This window comes from Phascolarctos cinereus, unplaced genomic scaffold, assembly GCF_003287225.1.
Source record: "Phascolarctos cinereus isolate Bilbo 61053 unplaced genomic scaffold, phaCin_HiC Scaffold_1;HRSCAF=81, whole genome shotgun sequence".
Lineage (NCBI taxonomy): Eukaryota > Metazoa > Chordata > Mammalia > Diprotodontia > Phascolarctidae > Phascolarctos > Phascolarctos cinereus.
Window position 1 is genome coordinate 87223541 of NW_027555514.1, and position 27174 is coordinate 87250714.

Sequence of the window (27174 nt, forward strand, 5' to 3'; positions counted from 1 at the left end):
GTTGATTCCCATTTTATCTAAATGTTCTTGATGCACAAGGTCTATTCTCAGTTGCTGCTATATGCTGAAGGAGTACAAATACTGTCAGCAGCTTCTTATTGGAGCCTGGAGAAAAGCTCTGGCTGCCGCCATTCCCTCTCCTCAGAGATTGTTCTGACAAGAAATAGTCATCTAGCCTCTGCCTGAAGACTTCTGATTGACAGGTAAGTTACACCCTCATGAGATATCACCTTCCATTCCTAGGCAGCTTTAATTGTTAGGGATCTATGTGTTACATTATAACTTTCACTCAACAGTATTAGCCCTGCCCTCTGGGGACCAGCAGAATAAAATCTAACCTCTCTTTCATATGAGGACCCTTCAAAATATTTGAAGACATCAGTCATCCTCCCTAAGTATGTTCTTTAGGCTAAACACCTTCAATTTTTTCAACTAATTTATTTCAATTCAATAATAGCTCAGTCGAATACCTCACAGTTATCACATTGACTAATATGACAAAAAAGGAAAATGATGGTTGTTGGAGGGGATGTGGGAAAACTGGGACACTAAAGCATTGCTGATGGAGTTGTGAACTGATCCGACCATTCTGGAGAGCAATTTGGAACAATGCCCAAAAGGCTATAAACTGCGCATACCCTTTGATCCAGTAATACCACTGCTAGATCTATATTCAAAGATATTAAAAAAAAAGGAAAAGGACCTATTTGTACAAAAATATTTACAGCAGCTCTTTTTGTAGTGGCTAAGAACTGGAAATCGAACGGGTGCCCATCAACTGGGGAATGGCTAAACAAACTGTGGTATATGATTGTAATGGAATATTAATTATCATGCTATAAGGAATGATGAGTAGGATGATTTCAGGAAACTTGGAAAGACTTACATGAACTGATGCAAAGTGAAGCAGAACCAGGATAATGTACACAATAACAGCAATTTGCTTAATGAAGAATTGTGAATGACTTAGCTATTCTCAACAATACGACGATCCAAGACTAGATTAGTCCAAAGGACTAATGATGAAACATACTATCCACCTCCAGAAAAAGAATTGATGTTGTTTGAATCCACATGGAAGCATGCTATTTTTTCACTTTCTTTCGTTCTTTTTCTTTTATTTTAGTCTTCTTGTACTAAATGACTAATATGGAATTGTTTTATGTGATTGCACACATACAACCTATATCTGACTGATTACTGTCTCAGGGAGGGGGGAGGTAAAGGAGGAACTGAAGGGGGGGGGATAGAATTTAGAACTCAAAATTAAAAACCAAACAAATATTAAAAGATTGCTTTAACATGTATTTGAGATAAAATAAAAATATATTTACAAAAATAATAGCTCAGTTGACCAATGATCTAATTTATGTGAGTAATCCCTTACACTTCAAATCATGGACTATCCATGCCTGCCTATCTCTGGTTCTTGTTTTCCAAGTCCTCTTATAAATCCTCATTAGAAGTCTACTAGATATTTTCCTCTGGGTCTTATAAAATTCTGAGTATACTGATATAGTGCCCAGGGAATTCTTCTGTTATCCCTCACTCTCACGTGATGGTTGACCTGCCTACTGAATTAAAATCCTGCCTTGGATACTTAATAGCCACGTGCCATGGGGCAAGTCATTTTGTTCTCTCTGAGGCTGAGTTTCCTCGTCTTGTAAAATGAGATCCCTGGAAGGTCTCTTCCAGCTCTATGATCATATAACTGACTGCTTATTGACTAGGCATCAGAGTCATAACTAGGGTAGGAAGACTGGAGTTTGGGCCTAGGACATCAAAATTTAGGGAGTCCTGACAGCATTTATACTCCTTCAATAGCAAAGAAAAAACTCAGCTAAGCATTTGTTTAACAAGTATAATTAATTTTAAAAGGAAGCTACCAGGTGGCATGCTTCCTTCTTCCCTGTCTTCCCTATGGCCACTCAGGAGCTGAGCTCTTCCCCTCTGCCCTGTTCTATTGCTCCTCTCTCAACTGATTTTTGTCCTAAAACGTTGATTGGAGGGTGTATTTTATATTACTTGCCTTATCACTCAAATTGCTAATTAAGGCTCTAGCTGGCAGCCTGGAGGCACCAAAAGGGCACCAGTGACCTACAAAGGACCTCAAAAAAGGAGGGGCCAAGATACAAATGCCACTTATTTCCCAATGCTGCCTAGTACTGGCTCTTAGCAAGACTAGTGGATTGGACCAACTAATCCAATTCAATGGACTGCCTGATGACCATTCTATAAATTGTTGATTCAAATCTATGTTTCTTACCCTCCCTCCAAAGTTATAAAGCCATTTGGTTACTTAAAGTGGTTAAACCTTACTGACATAAATCCAAAGAATCAATCTTTTGCAGTAGTAGGAGGATGTTAAAAAGTGAAGTTGACATCTCAAATTTCTCTTGAAGGATTGCACTTGGTAAAAAAAAATAAAATTACTCCACTTCTGCTATCTTTTTATAATAAAAATCCCAAACAACTTTATACCTTCAAATATTTCACACTTCAGCACAGAAATGATCATAAAACCAAGTAAAAGCATTTTTATTTTGACACTCTTGGCCACCTGCACTGCTTTAAGTCCATTATATTTTTTAAAGCTTTGTTTTATCTCAAAAGAAATATATCACATTGTTTGGACATTGCTTTCATTTTTAAACTAAAACAATACAATAAAAACCAAGAGCAATAAAATTCCCCCAAAGAAATCACTATCTTCTGTGGTCCGTATTAGCTTTGATAGTTATTGAAGAGGTAAAAACTTCAGCTCAGAAATCTCTCTTCCCCCGATGTACAGCAATAATTTGAATTGCTATCGCACTTTGAGATGGAGAAAGAACCTTCTTCACAGAAGCCTTGTGAGGTGGGGAGGCAGGTAGTGCATGTAAGGATCATAGGTCAAGAATCAGAAGGAATTTAGAGACTGTCTCTTCTACTTCACCCCCCATTTTAAAGATGAGGAAACTTGGGCCCAGGGAAATGAAATGATTTGTCTAAGGTGACATAGGTAGTAAACACCAGAGGAGAGATGTAAACCTGTATCCTTATTTCCATTTTACAGATGAGGAAAATGAAGTCTAGGGAGTCAAAGCAATTTGCCCATGGGCACACAGGAGAGATGGCAGCAGAGAAGAGGGAGAGCTCAGATAGAAAAGGTAGTGCTAAAAAGGCTAATTGGAGGCCACCAAAGATAAACTTAGCTGATTTTGTCTCTACTACGTTATGACTTTAAACATACATGCTGGCTACGACAAACAAGCAGAGTCCTCTGAAGTACTTCTTAGTTTTGATTCTGGGGTGATAACCCAACATTTATTGTGAGATTCATCTGTTAGCGAATGGTTGGTTCCTGGAGATTTCACAGAGGTTGTTATAGTTGTGACCCCCTCATCTGCTAGAAGACAGTTTGAAGTAAAGGAAAAGTGAAGGCGACCAGGTAACGTGGGGCTGAGTGGGAGGGTATGTGGAGACTGAGCCCTCCACCAAGTGCCTGCTGCCCTGTCCTTCCATCGCCTAAAGCCAATCATTACTTTTCTGGGCAACATATTCCCTTTGTTATTTTCCTGGCGCTAACTACTGTGGCTCCCCTTGGCTTTTGAAAAGCTGCCTAAGAACTCATACAATATTTTTCCTGTCTAGTCCTTGAATCTGATAACTCTCACACTAATGGATTTCCAGATTTGATTGGGGGGCTGCAGTGGCCGACCACTTTGGTCCAATCTTTTCCTGTCTTGTTGACTTTCTCACACACCCTGGGCTGAGCTTCATCCCTGCTAACCACACCTGCTAATTCCTAGGCACCAACTCTCCCTACCCCAGCCCTGTAGTAACTAGCAAGACAAAACATTGGGAACGGTCACCACATCATAAGTAAATTAGTTGACTTTATGTCTACCTTCAAGACCTCATCAGAATGATATGTCTGCTCAGTGTTATTTATTCCTTTATTTCTTGTTCTGTGGCCTATAGTTAATTCTTCTCATTTCATCCATTTCTACATATTTCCCAGTAAATGACTCCCTCTCACTTCTGTCCCATTCCTAAAAATTCAATGGAATAAATAGAATTATAAAAATCATCAAAAAAGTAAAATTAACAATTTTCAACTTTTTGTTCTCCTCCCTTTGCATTTGGGATACTTTCCTAAAAGTCTGCCTACTTCAGCATTATTTTTCCTTTAAATTTTCAGATTCTAAAAGGCAGAGACTGTGCGTCATCTTTATGGCAGCAGCTAGGTAGCACAGTGGCACAGTGGACAGACTGCTGGGCCTGGAGCCAGGAAGACTTATCTTCCTTCCTGAGTTCAAATCTGGCCACAGACACTTACTAGCTTGGTGTCCCTGGGAAAGTCATTTAACCCTGTTTGCCTCAGTTTCCTCATTTGTAAAGCGAGCTGGAGAAGGAAATGGCAAACTACTCTAGTGCCTCTGCCAAGAAAATGCCAGAGTCACAAAGAGTTGAAAACGACTGAACAACAATAAAAGACATCCCTGTGTGAAAAGGGGGACTAAATAAATACTCTGAAAATGATTATTATTTTAATAATACAGAAGAGAGCAGAAGGGCCAAATTTCAGTATGATAAGGCACAGTGAGTGACATAATGGAGACAGAGCTGGCCTCAGAGTCAAGAAGATCTGCCTCCAAGTCCTGTATCTGACATATCTGGGCTATGTGACCCTGGCCAAGTAGCCTAACCACTTAGTGCTCTAGGTAACACTCAGAGATTCTAAGTTACAGAGAAGGTGCTGATGTTCACTGACAGAGGGAGTGCTTCTAGCACTGAAATCACAGGTTCAGACCTTATCCCTATCCTTCTTCTGTTATTGTCAAAGAAGTTAAAATGTTTAATCACTGTGTTATAGTTCATTCTCCTACACAAAGAAGTCCAGTAATACTATAGGATGCAATGATGTAACAGGTTACAAGCTACATGGGGACAGAGTTCATTGGAGGATGTCAGTTAGTCAATACTCATGAAGCACATCAATTAAGTACTTATTAAGCTCCTATTATGTGTCAGACACTGTTAAGTGCTGGATAAGATGAAGATGTGGATTGAAAGAGTGAGGATTGATCTGAAGGGCATTTGGAAGGATGTCCCTCCCCAAAATATCCCCTCCTCTATTAGGACTCAGTAAATTCTACCTTTAGATATTAATTCCCTAGAACCTTAAAGGATTTTAGGTATTCAAGAGTCATCTACTAAAGCATAAATATTTGTATGAGGAATAGAACCCCAGGAGGACTGATTAACTTTAGCCTGCCATAGTTGTGTTGATGGATGCATATTTCTGACTCAATCCCTCTCTAGGGTTAGGCTATTCACTCAGTCCTTTTTTCTCTGTGACATGATGTGACTGCTACAATTTCCAAATACTTGTCTCTGATCCACAAGCTTGTGGGGTGGTTGGAATGCAGTAAGAGCTAAAATGGCTTCTTGGCATATACAAATCCCCTGCTTTTCTGAAATGACCCTAGAATATGTGGGTTATCCAGCATTAGAGGAAAGGGGATAATATTAAATAAGACAATTTAATTCCCAAAGATACTTGACAGCCCATCTAACACGTCCCCATAGGTAAGCCTTTCAGAAACGATCAATTTTGTGCTATTTCAGGAACAGAAAGCTTGAAAAATTCAGTTTATTTGATGAGTTTTTAAAGGTGTAGAAGCATAGAATGGTGGTGGAATATTATTACAAAGGCATTGCCATCCGCTTATCAGACTCTTAGTTTTGCATAATCAGCAATATTTCTTGAGATGGAATTATAGGATGAGACAGGACTTCCAGAGATTATCTGTATCATAGTCGGGACTGAGAGATGATCTATTCCAGTCTGACAGATAAGAATTCACCCAGTCACAAACCTACCATCTTGGTAGGCATGAGTTCCTGGGAATGGACCAGAACTCTCCTGACTCTTAGTTCCAGCCTTTCTATTATTGTACGCTTAACTTTGGCAAGATTGGACCAATCTCTATCTGTAGCTCCTTAAACCAATTCTTTCTGATGTCTGTGAACTGAAATTCCACCATCTCTTTTAGTAACCCATTCCACTGGAGGCCCATTTCAGTGAAGTGCATATTGAATGGTTACATAGAGAAACACTGGACACCATGGTCAGATTATCTTTTTTCTGGGAAATTAATAATCATTTTATTAATTAGGTTAGATAATAATCAACAAATTGACCAATTCAATTCAGATCTCATAAAAAGTCCTTCAAGCCAACCAGCCCTACCCTAAGATCTTGTTTATTTACCTTTTTAATTACAGGTCCCTTATGGAATTGATGTTTAACCAAAATAACAGTAACTGAGAATTACAGCGATTATTACTGGTGAGCGCTTCTTTAAGAAATCTTGCATATGGGGAGAAAACATCACAGAATGATTACTTATATTACAAAATAATTTGTTTCATTTTATAAAGAGTCCTTATAAGGTTCTTATAAATATTCAAATATGTGTGTGCATTTATTTTGAAGGTTAGGAATAGGAAAGGTTCAGATTTGTGATTTTTGTTAGTGTGGAGAACTTCTAGATTTACTTTAAAATTATTTATTGGTGATTTAATAAACTGATTGTTTAAAGCGAGGTGAACATGCAACACAAAATGCTATTTTTCCTGAAATATTTTTCCAAATCTGTCATTAAATACTTCCTCAAATCCCACCTAAACCAATCAAACCAAAATGTCATCATTTCACTTGACTGGTTTGCTTACCAGCTGTTGACCTTTAGGACCCCACCCTGCATACTGGAGCTTTGCATTGCTGACTTCTGGAGGGTCCAAACTTTGAGGATCTCTGGAAAGAAACACATGGAGAAAATCAGTGGGACTCAAGGATTTTACATGCTTGGACTTCATTCTCTAGCCAGCATGTGGAGTCCTTTCCCTTCCGTGTGCATCAATTCTGAAGCATTCTGGCTGATTAGTATACAAGATATCTTATTCCATCTCCATTCCAATTCTTTGCATGTATAAAATGTACCAAAAAAAAAAAACCCAGGAAGAAGTCCATCACTGCCTAGCCCAAATGGTAAATATTCATCAAAAGAGAAGAAAAAGCAAGTAAGAATGGCACACTGATCAATTTTTAAACTATCCAGAGCAGTCCAAATTAAAAATTGAAGTGCATAGCAGCACCCTGAAGTTCACAATGTATCTTTGACATTCCAAGCAAATACTCCTAAACACAACTGCAAGGTCAATTTAACTTCCTTATATAATGGGTGTCGGTTAAGTCTTTTTCAATTCTAAATCCATGATCTAGGAGTAACAGGGGACTTTGCTGCATATGTTTATATCATCTAACATGGAAGTATGGTGAGTGAAAGATGAAATAACTAAGTTAGTTATAAGTTATAAGGTTTGAGCTTCTGAGCATATTAATTTATTAAATAAAGCCTGCCAATTGCATAACAAATCAGGATGAGGCCTCCTCAGCTTTGGCACTGAATCCTAAATACAGGGGCAGACAGATTTTTATGCATTGAAAGATAACAGTTAGCAGCATATAAACTAGCATACAAAATTAGGTAATCTGATTTCTAATTGGAGGGAAGATTAGAGGCTTTGCAAGTTATAAGGAGGAGAGTAAAAAGGTACAATGCCCTGAAATCAGAAAGAGAGGTGTTCCGCTCCTACCCGTGTCTGTATTCAAACAATGAAACAGTAACTAATTGACCAGTACAGGGCCACTTTTCAGGTGAGACATATGGGTTGCTTGAGATGTATAATTGTAAAAAAACTCTTTGAATCAAACTTGGCATCTGACTGGGTTTCTGGTCAACATAATCTAGGTCCTTAGTTAAGGGCATCTAAGCAACAGGTAGAAGTGGTCTAGCTCCCCAGCCACACAGGGCTAGGTTCAAACAATACAATAAAGTTTTCTCACAATTTTAACAATTGAAAAAAAGGTTTTTTTACAAGACAGAAATGGATTAGACTCAGAACTGAATAAAAATGAGCTACCTCCAGAATTAAGTTAAAAGATGGAGCCAGTGTGGTTCACTCAATTCCCACAATTCCCTCAGAAGCCACATAGGTGGCACCAGCCTCTTTCCATTGGCTGTGTAGCTAGAACAGGCTGCATCTTTAAAATTATGAGATAAGAATGGTCATATTTTCTTTTCTATATGTCTAGAAAGGGTAAAAGTCCTTTTCATCCACAGCTTGGGTGTCATGAACTGAGTGGGAGAAATAGCTATTATCCCAAGGTATGCGAAAAAACAGTATCACCATCATGATTCTCCTCTACAATAAATATCATATCTCTGTCTAGAACCTGCCTTTCTTTATATTTCTAGTACTCAGCACAGGGCTGGGCAGAGAGTAGGTACTTACTAAATGCTTTCTGAAAAGTATAAGATAACAGTAAAATGTAAAACAAATGACTTTGAAAGGTATAAGAACTATGATCAATGCAATGTCCGTTCATGATTCCAGAGAATTGAAGATGAAATAAGCTACTCATCACAGAGAGTTAATTCATTTAGCATGCAGAATGAAGCATATATTTTTTGTATATGGCTATTAAGGGAATTTATTTTGCATGACTATGAATGGTTTTTTTTTTCTTTGTGAGGCAATTGGGGATAAGTGATTTGTCCAGAGTCACACAGCTAGGAAGTATCATGTGTCTGAGGCTAGATTTGGACTCAAGTCCTCCTGATTCCAGGGCTGGTGCTCTATCCACTATGCCACCTAGCTACCCCTGAATGCTTTTTTATAAGAAGTTTGTTTTTATTTTCTTTTTTAAAAATGAGTTGGGAAAAAAAAAGAGTTGGGGATAGAGCTCCAGCCTTGGAGACAGGAGGATCTGAGTTCAAATCTGACCTCAGGCACTTGACACTTACTAGCTGTGCGACCCTAGGCAAATTACTTAACCCCACTGCCTATCCAAAAAGCAAAAAAAAAAAAAAGGAGTTGGGAGTGGAAAATAGATAAGGGCACTACAAATATGAAATATTACATGCATTTTCAAATGAGGTCACTATTATTAGTTTTACTTAATTGCTTTACTCTATTACAAGAGATCTCTCAAAAGCAGGAGTAATCTGTAAATGTTTATAATGTTAAAACAAACCACATCAATATAACTTTAAAAAATGTTTGTTGGCCTGACATGACTTTCCAAGTGATAAGGCCATTGAGTATAATATTCCACAGAATAGAGATATGCGTTTATTAAAGGCATTTAGGTTGAATTATGGGAGATGCCAATTGGAAAGAACTCACCAACATACTTCCGTTATTAGTTAAAGATAGTGCTTTATGAAAGAAGTTGCATTTTAAGAGCTGGGAAGGCTATTCTAGGTACTATATGTGGTTCAGGAGAATACTCAGAGACACAGATTTTTAAAATGCACAAGGAAGATGTTTATAGTTGAATCCATTTTTTTTTGGCAGAAGTAGAACAGATTAGTTTAGGAGCAGAAGGAAATGAGAAATGTGTGATAGTCCAGAGAACACAGGTGAAAGATACTAAGGAGGTGAAGACCCTAGTCTTTTTCTGTGGTAGATTGGTCACCATGGGACTCATTAAGGAGAGGAGAATGGTATGATCAAAATTACATGATAAAATGAAGTGGGTGGTGCTAGAGTTTGTAATTCTCAAGTGTAACATTGTGAAAAGGGCAATAAACTGGAAATCAGGATTTATAAGCCCAGATCTGCCACTAACTTGCTGCATAACCTCAGGCATGTCTCTCTAAGCCTCAACAATCAGTCAATATGCATTCATTAAGCACCTACTAGATAGAGTGTCAGGCCTAGAGTCAGGAAGACCCCTAGCCTCAAATACTTACTAGCTGTGTGACCCTGGGAAAATCCCTTAATCCTATTTGCCTCAGTTTCTTCATCTGTAAAATAAACTGGAGAAGGAAAAGGCAAACCATTCCAGTATTTTTGCCATGAGAACCCCAAAAGTAGTCACACAGAGTCAGACAAAACTGGCAATGACTGAATAATAACAAATTCTAGACACTTGGGGTAAAAAGACAAAGATGAGGAGGTGGAGTAAAGGCAGGGTCTCACCTGAGCTCTCCCCTAAACCCCTCCAAATACCTTTAAAAATGACTCTAAACAAATTCTAGAGCAGCAGAACCCACAAAAAGATGGAGTGAAAAAAATTTCCAGCCCAAGACAACTTGGAAGGTCGGCAGAAAAGGTTTGTCACATCTGAGTGGGAATGGAGCACAGTCCAGTGTAGGCTGTGCCAACACAGACCCATCCCCAGCAAACCCGGAGCATGTCTTGGGAGTGACTGAATCTGCATTAGCAGCTTCCAGGGCTCTCAACCCACAGACCATAAGGGGATTGAACAACTGCTCAGAAGGAGATTACAGAGTTCTTTTTGTCAGCACTGAGGCAGGATTCTGTTGCTTTGACCATGCTTAGATCTGTGTCACAGTCCTATGTGGCAGTCCCAGGGCAAGGAGGAACACTGGCATAGCAGAGCTTGCAGCCACAGTAGAGGGAAAACCCTCCTCACAGTTCCAGGGCAGAAAAGAGTACTTGTGGTCATTCACAGACTAGAGCACAGGCCATGATAGTAGTAAATACCTCTCCTTAGGTCATACCACCTTGGAAGAACTGAAGGACCCTAGAAGTATCTCTGAAAAGAACTGCACAAAACCCCTGAAGCTTGGCACAATGCACTCTCCAACCTGGAAGCACAGCCCTACTTTAACAAAGGGTTAAAAGTCAAATAACAGGCTGGGAAAATGAGCAAGCAACAGAAAAAAAACCCTCTGATTATAGAAAGTTACTATGGTGACAAGGAAGATCAAAACACACATGCAAAAGAAGACAATGAAGTCAAAGTTCCTACATCCAAAGCCTCCAAGAAAAATATTAATTGGTCTCAGGCCATGGAAGAGCTCAAAAAAGGATTTTGAAAATCAAGTAAGAGAGGCAGAGGAAAAACTGGGAAGAGAAATTAGAGTGATGCAAGAAAATCATGAAAAATGAGTCAACAATTTGGCAAAGGAGACACAAAAAATACTGAAGAAAATAACACCTTAAAAAACAGACTAGATAAAATAGTAAAAGAGGTCCAAAAAGTCAATGAGGAGAAGAATGCCTTAAAAAGCAGAATTGGCCAAATGGAAAAGGAGGTCCAAAAGCTCACCAAAGAAAATACTTGCTTAAACATTAGAATGGAGCAAATGGAAGCTAATGACTTATAATAAATCAATAAACAATAAAACCAAACAAAAAGAATTAAAAAAATAGAAGACATTGTGAAATATCTTATTAGAAAAACAACTTACTTGGAAAACAGATCTAGGAGAGATAATTTAAAAATTATTGGACTACCTGAAAGCCATGATCTAAAAAGAAGCCTAGATATCATCTTTTAATAAATAACCAAGGAAAACTGCTCTGAGAGTCCCAAATCAGACAGTAAAACAGAAATTGAAAGAATCCACTGATCACTTCCTGAAAGAGATTCCAAAATGAAAACTTCCAGGAATATTATAGCCAAATTCCAGAGTTCCCAGGTCAAGGAGAAAATTTTGTGAGCAGCTGGAAAGAAACAATTTAAGTATTGTGGAGCCACAATCAGGATAACACAAGATTTAGCAGCTTCTACATTAAAGGATCAGAGGACTTTCAACATGATATTCCGGAGGGCAAAGGAGCTAGGATTACATCCAAAAATCACCTACCCAGAAAAACTGAGTATAATTTTTCCCAGGGGAAAAATGGATATTCAATGAGACAGAGGACTTTCAAGCATTCTTGATGAAAAGACCAGAGCTGAATAGAAAATTTGACTTTCAAATAAAAGACTCAAGAGAAGCATAAAAAGGTAAACAGAAAAGGGGAAATCATAAGGACCTCAATAAGGTTAAATGGTTTACATTACTACATGGGAAGATGATATTTGTAACTCATAAGACCTTTGTCATTATTAGGGTAGTTAGGAGTATATATAGACAGAAGGTACAGGTGTGAGTTGAATATGAAGGGACAATATCTAAAAAATAAAATTAAGGGGTCAGAGAGGAATGTGCTGAGAGAAAGAAAAAGGGAGAGGTAGAATGGGGTAAATTACCTGACATAAAAGAGGCATCTAAGAGCTTTCATAGTGGAGAGGAAGAGAGAGGAAGAGTGAGTGAACATTACTCTCATCAAAATTGGCTCAAAGAGGGAATAACATACACACTCAATTGGGTATAAAAATCTATCTTACCCTACAGGAAAGCAGGAGGGGAAGGGGATAAGAGAATAGGGGGTGGTGATAGAAGGGAGGGCAGATTGGGGCAGGGGATAGTCTGAAGCAAAACACTTTTGAGGAGGGACAGAGTGAAAGGAGGGAAAAATAGAATAATTGGGGTGATAGGATGGAGGGAAATACAGTTAGCAATAGTAACTCTGCCTTTATTTTTCTTGAGGTTTTTATTTTGTCTATATTTTCTTTCATAACAACTATTATGGATATATTTTGCACAACTACACATGTATAACTTAAATTGAATTGCTTGCCTTCTCAATGGGAAAAGGTGGGGAGGGAGGAAGGGGGAGAATTTGGAACCCAAAGTTTGAAAAACAAATGTTAAAAATTGTTTTTACATGTAAATGGGGAAAAATAAAATACTAAAAAACAGAAAAGTAAGACAGTCGCTCCCTTTATGGAGCTTACATTCTAGATTCAACTCAACCACATGATTCAGTGAAAAGAATACTGATTGTGGAGTCAAAGGGCATGGTTCTGCCACCCACTACCTAAATTATAATGGACACATCACTGTCTTTCATGGTTCAGTTTCTACATCTGTAAAAGGAGACTTGGAATAAATAGCCTGCTCAAGTCCCTTTTATCACTAATGTTATATCAGCACATTACAGTACCTCCAAGGCAATTTAAGAAACATGTATTAAGAAGCTATTATGTACAAGGAATGTAAAGACAAGCACAAAACAATTCTTGGCCTCAAGGAATGTAGACTGAGGCTTCCCAGACACCCATTAGTGCAAAGGAGAGGTTTGGAATTGTTGAAAAAGACAGACAGAATGGAAAATGGATGGAACATTGGCTGTAGAGACAGAAGAGCTGGGTTCTAATCCTGCCTCCAAGCTGAGTACATATGTGACCTTGGACAGTTCACTTAATCTCCTTGGTCTTCATTTTCCTCATCTGTAAAAGGAAGGGTTTGGATTAGATGACCCGTAAAGTTTCTTCTAGCTTTAGGTCTACAGTCTTGTGAAATCAATATCACCTGACATTTGTAGAATAGGCTTTGACTTTCCTAAAGGCTTCCACATTTGCTATCTCCTTTCAGTCTTACATAGTTGTAAAGTACCAGACGGCAGGTTTTATCCCCATTCGACAGATGAGGAAACCAAGGAGGAATGAAGAATGAATTCACCTACCCCCCCTTCATTGATCAGTGCATCAGGCCATGCCTGCACTTTACAGGGTTCGTGAAAGGATCAGATAAGAAAATTGGATTATCTGTGCTTCATTTATAAATTGCAAGGCATCATTCATTAATTTAATAATTTACTGAACTGCAAGCACTGTGCTTGACTCTACGGGGAGATGTAAAGACCTTGATCTTGTTCACACTCTGGTGATATCAGTCAGGTGCTTCTTCTAAAAATACTGGGTAAGACTAAGAACAGTGAATCAGACTTATCTGGGTTTCTTTGGAATCTGTCAGGCACAAAGGACTGGAAAGCAGATTAGAGAGAAATGGTGTTTAAATTATGTAACCTTATTTGATTTTGAAATTCATTTTGTTGCTAGTGCTTTCCAAATAGGTGCCTAAGTTATTCAGGAACAACAGGGGATTAACCTCTCTTTAATTTAACAACTGTAAATTCCCGTAAGTGTTAACTGAAAAGGGTATCGCTGAGTGGATAATGTGCCTCCCAAGATTACAAAAACAGCAGTTCCAATATGCCAAGGTTATACATGCATTTAAATTTCTATTAGCATTTTCTCATTCACGCAGTGGGAGCCCTTTACTACTTCTGTGAAGTTGAAAGGAATTCATCCCTACTTCCCAACATATTTGGCATATCTATAAACAGTGGGAAGGCATCCTACCATGGTGAAATAGCATGAGGAGTTAGAAGACTTGCAATAGAGTGCCAGATCTGCCACTTACTGGCTATTCAATTTGGAATAAATCACAACCTCTCTTAGACTTACTTTCCCCATTTGTGAAAAGGGAATCATAAGAACACTGATTTCAGCCTAAAGAAACTTCAGAGGTTCTCACTCAATCATGCCCTTAAGTTTACAGATGAGGAAACTGTATCTAGAAAGAATCATTATGTTGTAAGGTCATTGCACTGCAGATTTGGGACTGGAAGGGACATTGGAGATCATCTTATCTAATACTCTTATTTTGTTGATCAGGAAACTGGCCCCAGAGAGAAATGCCTTGGCCAAAATCACACAGGTATGGATGGAACTGAAAGGCAGGTCTACGGAAACTACAGTCTGACTTCTTTCCCCTCCTAAAAATATAGGCCATGCCTGCATTTTACAGGGTTTGTGAAAGGATCAGATATGAAAATTGGATTATCTGTGCTTCTTTTATAAATCATAAGGCATTATTCATTAATTTAATAATTTACTGAATACCATTTGTATGCAAAGCACTGTGCTTGGCTCTATGAGGAGATGTAAAATTAATGAGATACTATACGGATGTAAGGCATTATTATTGATCAGTGAATAACTATCTCTGTATAGACCACAGAGGCCAAAAAGAAACTATTGGGGCAGCAATGATTTGGCCTTTGAGAAATCGCTGAAGTATATCCAAGTTCATCCTACTCAATAATCCAATCTCAGGGAAATGCCAAACAAACAATACTATTAGAGTGGTTTTCTATAGGGAATGAGATCAAACAAATTACTTCAGAGGCCCAGGAGTGAGTCACTGGTCTAGTACAGATTCAGCCAAAGAGATAGGGCTAATCCCAAACTAATAATCCACAATACGTAAGATTTTAGGCTAGAAGAGACCTTAGATATCATCTAATCCAAAACCTTCTTTCTAAAGATGAGATAACTGAGACCCAGAGAAGGTAAGGGAGCTGCCAAGGAAGGGAGTGGCAAAGGTGGCTTTGAAACCCCTCAGATCTTGTGACTTCAAATCCATTGCTCTGTAATGCAATGAAAAAGTCTGATGGGTTAAATTTCTAGGAAAGATAAGAGAATGAATTTAGGTGACCTAAAAAATTCTATGATTCCAACACAATCAAATATCAGTGCAACTCAAATAATTTCACACTATCACAATATTACAGATTTGGAAGAAGTCTTTGATCAACCACCCTCTCAATGCAGGGATGCATTCCCTAATTTCCTAGAGATGTTCATCTACCTTTAACAATGTTCACAATGGGAAGAACGTTACTTTTTAAAAATCACTCCTTTTCATTTTTGGAAAGCTCAAAGGAGTTAGGAAGATCTTTGTACTGAATCAAAAATGTACACTTTCTGACTTTATTCATTCTTTTTCTACTTTGTAGGTAAACCCAGAAAAACTTTCTTCCTTCTTTGTTATTCACTTTCAAATACTTTGAAAACTATGATTGTGTGCTCCTTAAGTCTTCTCCGGATTAAACACTCTCTGCTCCTTAATAATTTCTTATGTGAAATGGTTTCATGACCTCTCACCATCTTGTCTGTTCCCTACTGGATGCGTGTCTTTGAAATGTTGTGCCTAGAAGTAAACATGTTAGTTCCAGATAGTAGACTAAAGTTCAATGAAACTCTTATCTCCTTTGCTCTGGACACTTTATTTCAGTTAATACAATCTAAGCCTACATTAGCTTTTTTTTTTTAAAGTAGTTCATCATGTTACTGGATCATAATGTGCAGGGAAGGAAAGGAAATAAGCATGTATTATGCCTTCTATGGGGCAGCTAGGTGGCACGATAGATAGAATGTCAATTAGATAGATAGAATGCCAAGCCTGGAGTCAAAAAGACTGCTCTTCCTAAGTTCAAATTTGGCCTCAGACACTTACTAGCTATGTGACCTGAGCAAGTCATTTCACCCTGTTCGCCTCAGTTTCCTCATCTGGAAAATGAGCTGGAGAAGGAAATGGCAAATTATTCCAGCATCTTTGCCAAGAAAACTACAGAGGGGGTCACAAAGAGTCAGACAGTACTAAAATGACTGAAGAACAAGAATAATTGTGCCTTGTATGTCCCAGGCACTGTACTAAGTACTTTTTACAAATATTAACTCATTTGATCCTCACAACGATCTTGCAAGGTAGATATTGTTGTTATCCTCATTTTACAGTTCAGAAAATTGAGGCAAACAGAGGTTAAGTGACTGTAGTAGGGTGTCATAACTAGTAAGTGTTTGAGGTCAGATGCGAGCTCAGGTATTCTTGACTCCAAGTCCATTGTCCTATCCAATGCGATACTTCGCTGCCTTTATTCGGAATTTGACCCACTAGATCTTTCATGAACAATGCAGTAAAAATTTTAAAAACCTAAATGCAAAAATTTATATTTGCTCATTTAATTCTATCTCACAGGTTTGGAACCACCATGATAGCCTGCCTAAATAAATCTGAATCCTCATTCTGACATCTAAGGAATCACAGTAGTCATCTCTCTGAGAGTTATGATATATTCAAATTAACTATTTAAAAGTTTCAGAAGATCATAGGTTTAGAGCTGGCAACTTTCTCAGAGGTCCTCTAGTCTAACCTCTTCATTTTAAAGATAAGGAAACTGAGGTCTTTAAAGTTGAAGGGACTTATATGAGGTTGTACAAGACAGAAATGGTGGTGATGGGATTTGAACACAAATCCAGTGCTCTTTCCATATCACCACCCTACTTTGGTATATGTAAGGGAGATATCTTGTTGGAGGAGAGCCTTTAAGGTAGCACTTGCTCTGCTGAATAAAAAAGGGGTGTGTGTGTGTGTGTGTGTGTGTGTGTGTGTGTGTGTGTGTGTGTGTAATCAACAAGCAATAAACACAAAGGGATCATACATTCTTTTTTCTCTTTTAGTCAATTGTATGCTATTAAGAAGGACAAAGTCAAAGGACAAAACTATATAGTTCCTTTTCTTTCTTCGGAATTCTTTTGAACTATTTAGTAATCTATTCTAGAATTTTGCCAGGAATTTGACATGTAGTTTATTGGTCTATAGTGTCTGGGAAACATCTTTCCTCCCTTTTTGAAAACAAGACATTTGCCCATTTTCAGTCTTTTGGTACCCTTGTTTTTCTTAATGACTTCTCAAGGAGTGATGACAGTAATTCTATCATGACTTCTGCCATATCATGTTGTGAAAAGAGCAATGATCTTACATTCAGTAACCTTATATTACATTAACTGCTCTCAGCCTCAGTTTCATCATCTATAAAATGGAGAGAATAACAACACTTATAGGGTTGTTAGGAGAAATAAATGGGGTAACAAAGCCAAAGAGCTTTGCAAATACTTACGTGACATCTAAACATTAACTATTACTATAATGAATACTTTCCTATCAGTTCATTATAATTGTCATAGTCATCCCTATTGGTTTTATTCCTTAAATGATACATGGAACTTGGAAAAGAAAAGTACATTGACTAGCATCCTTTTGTTTAAGAGATTTTTAATTGCAATGCAATTTAATTCCAAAATGATATTTTGGAAAAAAAATGCATAGTTTTATTGATGTGGGTACTTCTTCCACTGAAACAAATGGCAACTCCTCTACATTGTCATAGTCTTAGAAGTTACTGTGAGGAAAACATAATCACCTAGTGGCCAATTCTTTGGTGCTAAGCATCTTTGTGTTTAGCTGGGCTGAGGTTTGGAAGACGGATTATCTGTCAACAAGCCCAAGCTCCATGCATTCCAAAGTTTGGGCTTCATTAAAAGAGGAGGTCCAGGGTCGCTTTCATGCCAGGCTAAGGAGCTAGATTAGGCAGTGACTTAATAAAAGGAGTCATCATCTAGAGGCTCTGACTCCTGGAACCATCAGGTCAGGTGTAGGAACCAAACCTGTCCTTTCATTAGCACAGGGAACTCTCGATGAGGGAACTCCCTCTGCTGTGCTAATTTAGCATCTTCTTTGAAACTTAGGATCATAGAGTTGACTAGATCCCCAAGAGTTCAAGCAACTTTCTCAGGGGCATATGCCCAGCATGCCACAGGTGGGAGATGAATTCTGGTTTTCTCAGGCTTTGGGGCTGGCTCTTTCTCCATTCCCCACCTGCCCCTCACAACTGAGGAGGTAAAGCCCAATAATGTACAACAAGAGCTTCGTGTACCTTTTCTGTCCTTAGAAGAGATTTGTGGATCTCAACTACCATAACAACTTCCCCTCCTCCCAAAAATATGTTTGTCCTCTTTTTTACAGCAATAAGATCCTAAGAGATCCTATTGAGGTTTGAAGTACTATAGCATACTATTCATAGAACACTGGAAATGGGTGGGAATTTAGAGATCACTAAGAATAATCCTCTCATTTTCCAGATGAGGAAACTGAGGCATATTGTGGTGGAAGGACTTGGCCATGCTCAAACAGCTATTTAATTCTAATCTGATTCTTTGACTACTTAAGGGATACAACAAACTTTAAACTGAAAAAAGAGAGTGGGGATGATAAATCAAAAAAGCTAGGCAAAAGTCAACCCTGAGAAGTTTTTCATTTAGAGCAAAGAGTAATACAGGGCCTGCTGCAAAGGTCAGGCTAATCCTGTCTTTCCTCTGGGAGCAAATGTTGGTAGCATCACTGACACATCCTAGAAGCCAAAATGGAAAGAAGATAAAGATTTAATTTCTGCTCATCTTAGATCACTCAGTGACAGTTTGCCTTCATTCATGCTTTGCTTCACACCCAGTGGTTGTTTCTGTTCTACTGGATGCTTCTTCTCTGCTGAAATGTTTATTCTCACAACTGAACAGTTAGATTTCTCACACCCCTAACAGACTGTGATCTACTGACTTTGAGGTAGGCACAGACTGGTGAGAAATGATTCACAAAGAGGAAAATTAGTTGGTCTCACCATGGGAAATAATAATAGAATCTGCTCCAGTTTTGCAATAAGCAAAACAGAGCATGAATCATTTTGAATTTTTGAGGTAGAAATAAGTGTGGCACAATTTGTGCCTTTTTTTTTTTTTTAAGACTGGGTCTCCCTAACTTGCCAAGGCTGTGAGTGCAAAGGCTACCCAGGTATCCAATTCCACTATCGATCAAAGACCCTTTGACTTGCTCTTTTTCTGACTGGGGCTAGTTTGCTCCTCCTTAGACAGTGTGGTAGCCCCTCCCCTCCTGGGGACTCTCTGTATTGATGCCAGACTGTGGATACCCAATTGGTTTCAGACCTACTGTAACTCAGAACTCTGAAGCTAAAGTGAACACCAGTCTTAGATTCCCACAAATAGCAGGGATTATAGGCATGAACCACCTGTTCAGCCTGTACTTGTTCTCATAAAATAATTCAGAGGAATCTGAAAAAAAATCCACTGAAGTTAGCATTTCTATAAGGCTACTGACCACTTTTTTGACTACTTTCTTTTTCATTAGAGAAAACTTGGTGGAACTCTATCTTTAATTCTAATTCTAATATTATATTTTTATTGTTTAAGTAAAAAAAAAGTAAGATAATTGGAATTGGTGTAAAAAAAAACCAACAACTACGACTTCCAGTTTCTGACATTTACTAGCTATATGAGTTTTTTGCAACTTAAGTCCTTCACTAGTCGGAGCCTTAGTTTCCTCATCAATAAAATGGGGATAATAATAATTGCATCATCTTACTCACAGAGTTGTTAAAGAACATGCTCTGTATCTTTTTTCTTGTTTTTTGTTCAAGACCCATGATTATATCTATGTCTAGAATTTTCGATGAGAAAATCCTTTCCACAAAAGTAGACAGGCAATTCATCAGTAACTTAGTCTTAAAGAGTTCTTGGGGACAGTTAAAGGTTAAATGTTTTGTAGAAAGGTACATAGCCAATAGCCATCAAAGGCAGGATTTTAACCTAGTTGTTCCTTATTCCAATGTCACCCTTTATTTACTACCCTCTCCCTCTTATCTACAAATAATAAGCTCACTATAATGAAATAAAGGAGGATTTGGGTTCCACAAGAGCAGTCTGCCTCTTTTTCCTCTTCCAGACCACATGCAGAGAACATGGCATCCTATCAGCCTTGGGTTTTCCTTAGAAATAATAGGAGTAAGAAGTTCCAGGTTGAAGTAAAATTGTAAGATACACCAAATTTGTCTTTTGTCTCTTATCCCCCACCTCGTTAACCACCCCTACCTCCAATATGCCAACATTCAAAAGGCTTCTAATTGAAATCCCTTCCTTAAGTCTTTTCCTACTGTACTCCACCCTTCTCTAAGCCGTCAGAGTGAGTTTCTTGAAATATAGGTTGGATCATGTCAACCTGTTAGTGGATTCCTAATACTTCCAGGATCAAACAAAAAATTTCTGTTAGTCATTTAAAGCTCTTCACAACTTGGCCCCTTCCTACCTTTCCAGTCTTTTCACACTTTATTCCTTTCCACATACTCTAAAGACCAATTCAGTAAACATTTATTAAGCACTGACTATGTGCCAGGCACTGTGCTAAGAGCTGGGGAAAAACAGAGGCAAAAGACAGTCCCTGCTCTCAACTGCAATGGCTTACCTGTGTTCCTTACACACAACACTCCATAGCTGGTCTCTGTCCTTGTGTCTGGAATGCACTCCCTTCTCACCTCCACCTTTGAGAATCCCCTGGCCTCCATCAAGGGGGAAGGGGGAAGTGAACAATTATTACTAAGTGTCTATTATATGCCAGGCACTGTGCCAAATGCTTTTCCATTATTATCTCATTTGATCCTCACAACAACTCTAGGAAGTAGGTGGTATTATAATCCCAATTTTACCAATGAAAAAATCGAGACAAATAGAGATTAAGTGATTTATTTGCCTAGGGTCACACAGCTACTAAGTGTATGAGGCCAGGCTGAACTCAGGTCTTCCTGACTCCAGGCCCAGAGCTCTAACCATAGCATGGCCCACCTCATTTGAGCCTCAGCTCAAACATCGCCTCTGCAGGAAGCCTTTTCTGTGCCCCCAAATAGAGATATTAGAACCTCCTCTCCCATGTCTACCTTCCATCTGCTTTTTATTTACTTGTCTCTCGTTGTTCATATGGTTGTTTTGCCCATTAGAATGTAAGTTCCTAGAGGGCAGTGTCTGCATTTCTTTTTTTTTTTTTTTAGCATCGTGCCTGGCATAGGGTAAGCACTTAATAAATTCTTGTTAGCTGACTAAATAATCAGAGCCAGTCTATCTTTACGGCCCGATTTCACGCAAACCCCCTTCATTCACTTCACATTTCAGCCAAAGTGGCTAATACTTCCCAGTTACCACCTCTACACACATGTAGTACATTCCTCATGTGTGGAATGCACTCCTTCCTTATCTCTGACTCTTAAATCCTTCTTGGCACAGTTCAGGTGCCACCTCCTCCAGCTGATCCTCTCAGCTGAAAATGAGCTCTTCTTCTTCTTCATTTTCTAAGAGCCCCTAATTTAGCTCTCTCCTCTATAAAATTCTATTTCCTTAGGACCACACTTATTTGTGCATATGTTATATCTTCCCATTAGAATGTGAGCTGCTTGACAGCAGACACCATGATGTCTTCTCTTTTTGCTATAGTACAATGCCTTGCACATTGTAGGACCTCTTTCTAAATGCCTTTCAATTATTAAATTGAAGGTTGCCCAGATGCCTTACTCTCTGGCCCCACCCAAGCTTTCTTGCAATTATCAGCAAGTTCTATTTCAGTACTTTCCATATTCCCTCCTCCTCAATCTATATTTATCCATTGTATGTCTTTTTTTAAAAACATGGATCTAGCTGTACTAGGTGATGGGTTACTAATTTGTTACCTTGTGTTAATGTGTTATTGTGTCATACTTTGCATGTATAATGTATGTGTGTAGATTAATAGTGTCTAGCTGGAGATAATGATAATTTATGATTCTATAGCACTCAAAAGTTTGCCAAGTATTTCACATATATTATCTCTTCTGAAGTTCATGATAACCCAGAGAATTATTACAGAAATTATTATTCCTATTTTACAGATGGGGAGTCTGAGGTTCAGGGAGGATACGTTGCCCGCAGTCATAGAGCTCATAAGTGTCAGAGGCACATCTAACACTCTCCATTACTTTGTCAGGCCTCCTAACGTGCTAGATATAATGCTTTGGCAAGTGGCTAGCATTTATATAGAGTTTACTATGTGTCAGGCAGGCAGCTAGGTGATGCAGTGGATAGAGTGCCATCCCTGGAGTCAGGAAGACTCATCTTCCTGTGTTCAAATCGGGCCTCAGACACTTATTAGCTGTGTGACCCTAAGCAAGGCACTTAACTCTGTTTACCTCAGTTTCTCATCTGTAAAATGAGCTGGAGAAGGAAATAGCAAACCATCCAGTATCTTTGCCAAGAAAACCCCAAATGAGGTCACAAAGAGTGGGTTGAAAGGACTGAATAACAATAATGTGCCAGGCACTATGCTAATCGCTTTACATATATTATTTCATTTGATCATCAGAACCACCCTGGGAGAGAGGTGCTCCTAAGTCCCACTTAGGGCTGATCCGTGATATAAAGGACAGTCATGCCTGACATATTAGTGGGCCTAGGATTGTGTCCATCTGACGCTCCTTTAAAATTCACATACGCATGAACAATGGGTAGGACCACGAGACCCCTGATTGTTAACAATGTAGTAGGTGTGTGTAGATTTCCAGTGCTTAAGATTTAGGTTCCCTGTGAAATGTGGCTGTTCCTAAGTCCCCATGAACAACAAATATATCCAGTTTCTAAAGTGCCCCAAACTGTCTGCTCTTTAGAAAGGAGAAGGATAGTACAGTCCAATAAAATGTTCTCGCAACACCATTAGAAGACCCTGGACCCAGAGGCAAGGGGCTTAGTTCAAATCCTAGCCCTACCACAGAGCAGCTTTGTGATTTTATGTTTCTATATCTGTACTAAACTAGGTGATCTCCAAGGTCTGTGACAGCTCTAACATTCAGAGGACAGAGGACTGAGGGCCAAAAGGAGCCTTAGAACTGGATCACTTCATGTCACAGATGAACTGAGGCCAAGAAAGAGTGAGTGAACTGCCTAAAGTTCCACAGACAGTAAATGCCAGAGCTGGTCTTTGATGCCACATCTGTTTCCAAATCAGGCGCTACTTTTATCACAGCATGCTGCCTACATGATTTGTGAGCAGCTATAGGTGGCATAGCACACTTGAAGTCCAGAAGACCTCAGTTCAAATCCTGCTGCAGACACTTAACTAGCTCTGTGACCCTGGGAAGAATCACTTCCAGTCTCTGAGCCTTAGTCCTCAGCTGTAAAATAAGGATAATAATAGCACCTACCTTACAGGGTAATAAAGATGACTACCTTACAAGATAGTGAAGATCAAACAAGATAATGTATTTAAAGTGGTTTGTAAACCTTAATGTGTTATATAAATGCTATTATTATTCCTATACATTCTTGAATTAAAATTTTCTGGGGGATCGGAGAAGGGAATATGCATATATTATGCACCTAATATATGCTAGGCGCTGTTCTAAACAATTTACAAATATTTTCTCATTTGATCCTAACAACCACCCTGAGAGGCAGATGCTATTTATTATCCTGTTTTACAGATGAGAAGACAGAGGCAAACTGAGGTTATGTGACTTGCCTAGGGTCACACAGCTAGTATTTGAGGTCACATTTGAACTCTGGTCTTCCTGATCCTGGAGTCCAATGCTCTATCCTCTGTGAAATCCAGCTGCCTAAAATAACATGTATACCACTATCTGAATTTCCTGAACATCTTCAGAAGGAAAAAAAATGACTCTACTTTCTTTCTAGTTTCCCCTCATATCATAACACATTAGACACTTTTTTGATCATTTCAAGGGCCTTCTCATCCTGACCTTCAGTAAACCTCTGTTATAGAACAAGGAGGCACGAGAAAGCAAGTGAGCCTAAGATATTGGCAAGACCCAGAGCTGGTGCTTTCTTTTAGCATGTGTCACTAATAAAGTGAGATTTCAACTCCAGAGATAGGCAAAAAATAATGAGTTTTTGAAAGGACAAAGAGGAGCTCTTTTAAAAATGGAGAGATGCTAATGTAGGCAATTCAGAAAGGGTTATCTTCCTTTCCAACCATTCAGGCAGTTCTTCTTTTCTTTTTCAATCCTTTTCCTGGTGCCTCTTAGCCTTCAAAATCCAATTCACTGGTATTGCCTCCCTCTTGACTGGAGTGCTAGGAGATAGGGGGTGGGGATGCTTTCTCTCACTGAATAGGAAAAGGAATGATCCTGAATTAATTTGAAGTAAAACTTATATGGTGGCAAAAATAAATTATAAATACTATCTACAGTGGTTCCAGAGCTTTTCATCATGGAAATGTATTGGGTTTCAATTTCTTTGGACTCAGCAGAAATTGATATAGTTGACCATCCCTCTTTCTTCAAACTCTCTCCTCTCTTTGTCTCTATGACACAGTTCTCTCCTAGTTCTCCTCCTATCTTTCTGACTGCTCCTTCTCTGTCTCCTTTATTTACTCTTCTTCCACTTCCTCTTTGGGTTCACATAATATGGACATTTGTCAAGGCTCAGCTGTTAGCTCTATCCCTTTCTCTACTTTTTCCTTTTATCTAATCGTATGGTGTCAAATATCATCTCCAAGCAGATGACTTCCAAATTTGGATATATAACTCAGACATCTCCTTGGAGTATAAGTACCATATTACCTGCTAAAGTAGGGGAAAGTACTATCTGATTTTTGGACATCTCCATCTGGATGTCCCACTAGTTCTTTAAACAATAAATCACAAACTTGTTTTTCTTCCAAAGTGTGCCCTTTTTCCTAACTTCCTTACTTATCGTTATAACACTATGGTCCTCTCAGTCTTTCAGACTTAAAAGCTCAGTGTTATCTTTGACTCTTTTCTCTTTCTTATAACCCATAATTAATCAGTCATCAACTTCTCTTGATTCTTTTCTCACAATAACTTTTCTACCCATCTCCTCTTTTCTATTCCTCCAGCACATTCTTAGGTCAGGCTCCCAATTAATTCAACATAACTTATAAAACACTTGTCCCGTTCAGGGCACTGTGCAAAGTTTTTGGTAAATATCTAATTTAGATAATATATCATTCTTGATCTGTGAAGCTTCTAATCTAGTGGAGGGATAAATGGCAAGTAAAAATAACAAAATAATGAATGATAAATCCAGGACAAAGTACTATCTGAGAATGGAAAGAGAAACTCTTCGCCACTTCATTAGATAATTTTAACAGCTTCTGAACTAGTCATCTGACCTACAGTATCTTTTAGCTCCAATCCATCCTTCTCACCACAGCCTACATAAACTTCCTGGGGGCCATCGCCTGTTGTCCTGATCTATATCTTGCCACTGGACCCAGATGGCTCCAGAGGAGAAAGTGAGGCTGGTGACTTTGCACAGCCTTTCCTCACTTAAATCCAATTCACTTCCAAGTTACCTTCCTGACATCATGTTCCTCGTGGAGAATTAAGGACAAACAATAACATAAACTTCCTAACGAATGTCCCTGATCATGTCACTCCCTTATTTTAAGAATTTCAGCAGCTCACTAATTATTCAGCAGAATAAGGGCAAATTTGGTTCCAATCTACTCCCTGGTTTTATTTCATACTAATCCCCTTTATATGTTCTATATTTTAGCCAAAGCAGACTATTAATGATTGCCTTCTCTCAATCTACTTTTCAATCTGTACCTTTGTTCAGGCCATCTCCCAAAGCCAGAATAGATACCTTCTCCCATCATCACATATTATAGTCTTTCCCTTCTATCAAGGACCAATTCAAGGTACCATTTTCTTTGTTAAGCCTTCCATGATCTCTTCTTCTGAAAGTGATCTCCCCTTCTTCAAACTTCTCATAACACTTTGGACCTTTCCTTCTCCCTTTACCAATTTTCAGTGTGTTTTAAAGTTAACTGTGGCCATGCTTTATGCTGCCAAATAGAGTTTAAGATCTCTAAGCAGGAATTGTATTTCAGTACCCCCAACATCTAGCACAGTACTTTTTACATAGTAGGCATTTAGTAAATATTTGCTGAATTGAATTGACTAGAGTTATCCTGTCTCCCCTCATTTAATTATGACAGTGGTTCCCTATTGCCCCTAACATCAAATATACAATATCCTGTTTGGTTTATAAAACCTTCTATAACCTGGGCCCTTTCTACTTTTCCAATCTTTTACCTTTCACCTTTCTCCTCCCAGCCCCATATTCTGAAACCCAGTGACACTAACCTCTTTGTTGTTCCTCACACAAGACACTTCATTTCCTGACACTGAGCATTCTCATAGGCCGTCCCCCAAGCCTAGAAACTCTTTCTTCCTTAAACCCAGCTCCTAGTTTCCCTGGCTCCCATTAAGACTCAGCTAAAACAGTCTGTGGAACATTAAATAGGAAAGAATAATATCAGGGGAGTGATTTGTCTTAGCATCTTCATCAGAAGAAAGCAAGCAAAAAAGAACCAATGATAAAAAATGCTATCCACCTCCAGAGAGAGATCAGATCAACTCTGAGTGCAGACCAACAAATAGTTTTTCCTACTTTCTTTATATTTCTTGGGTTTTTTCTTCTTTGCAGCATGGCTAGCATAGAAATATGTTTTACGTGACTTCACATATATAATGGATACACTGCTTGTTTTCTCAATGTCTGGGGGAGGGGTAGGAAGGAGGAAGAGCATTTGGAATTCGATTTTTAAAAAGTTCAAGGTTAAAAATAAATTTATTGTACCTACAACCTCCCCCCCCACGAATAAACATGGTTAACAAAAAAGAAGAAAAATAGCTAAACTTTCATCTTCTGCAAGAAGGCTTTCCTGATCTCTCTTAATGCTACTGCTTTCCCTCTGTTGATTACTTCAATTTATCCTGTAGATCCCTTGTTCATAATAGAGTTGTTTGCTTATTGTCTGTGTCCCCCGTCCCCGCCTCCCCTTAGACTCTGAGCTCTGGTTTTTTACCTTTTTTCATATCCTTAAGTACCTGGTGATTGAGTACAGGAAAAGGCAGTGTGATGCAGTAGAAAACAATGGATTAAAACTCATGAGTCTTTGCTCCTACTATAAACTACTGCTAGCTAGCTGTGTGACCCTG

At 38.6% G+C, this 27174-nt stretch overlaps 1 protein-coding gene across 1 annotated transcript in view; it reads right to left on the bottom strand.

Moving 5' to 3' along the window:
- The window catches only part of DPP6 (dipeptidyl peptidase like 6), a 975800-nt gene that overhangs the window by 273500 nt on the left and 675126 nt on the right, over nucleotides 1-27174 (bottom strand). Inside the window, 1 exon segment of the mRNA XM_021009613.2 lies at nucleotides 6724-6805. Coding sequence (XP_020865272.1) covers nucleotides 6724-6805 — 82 coding nt within the window.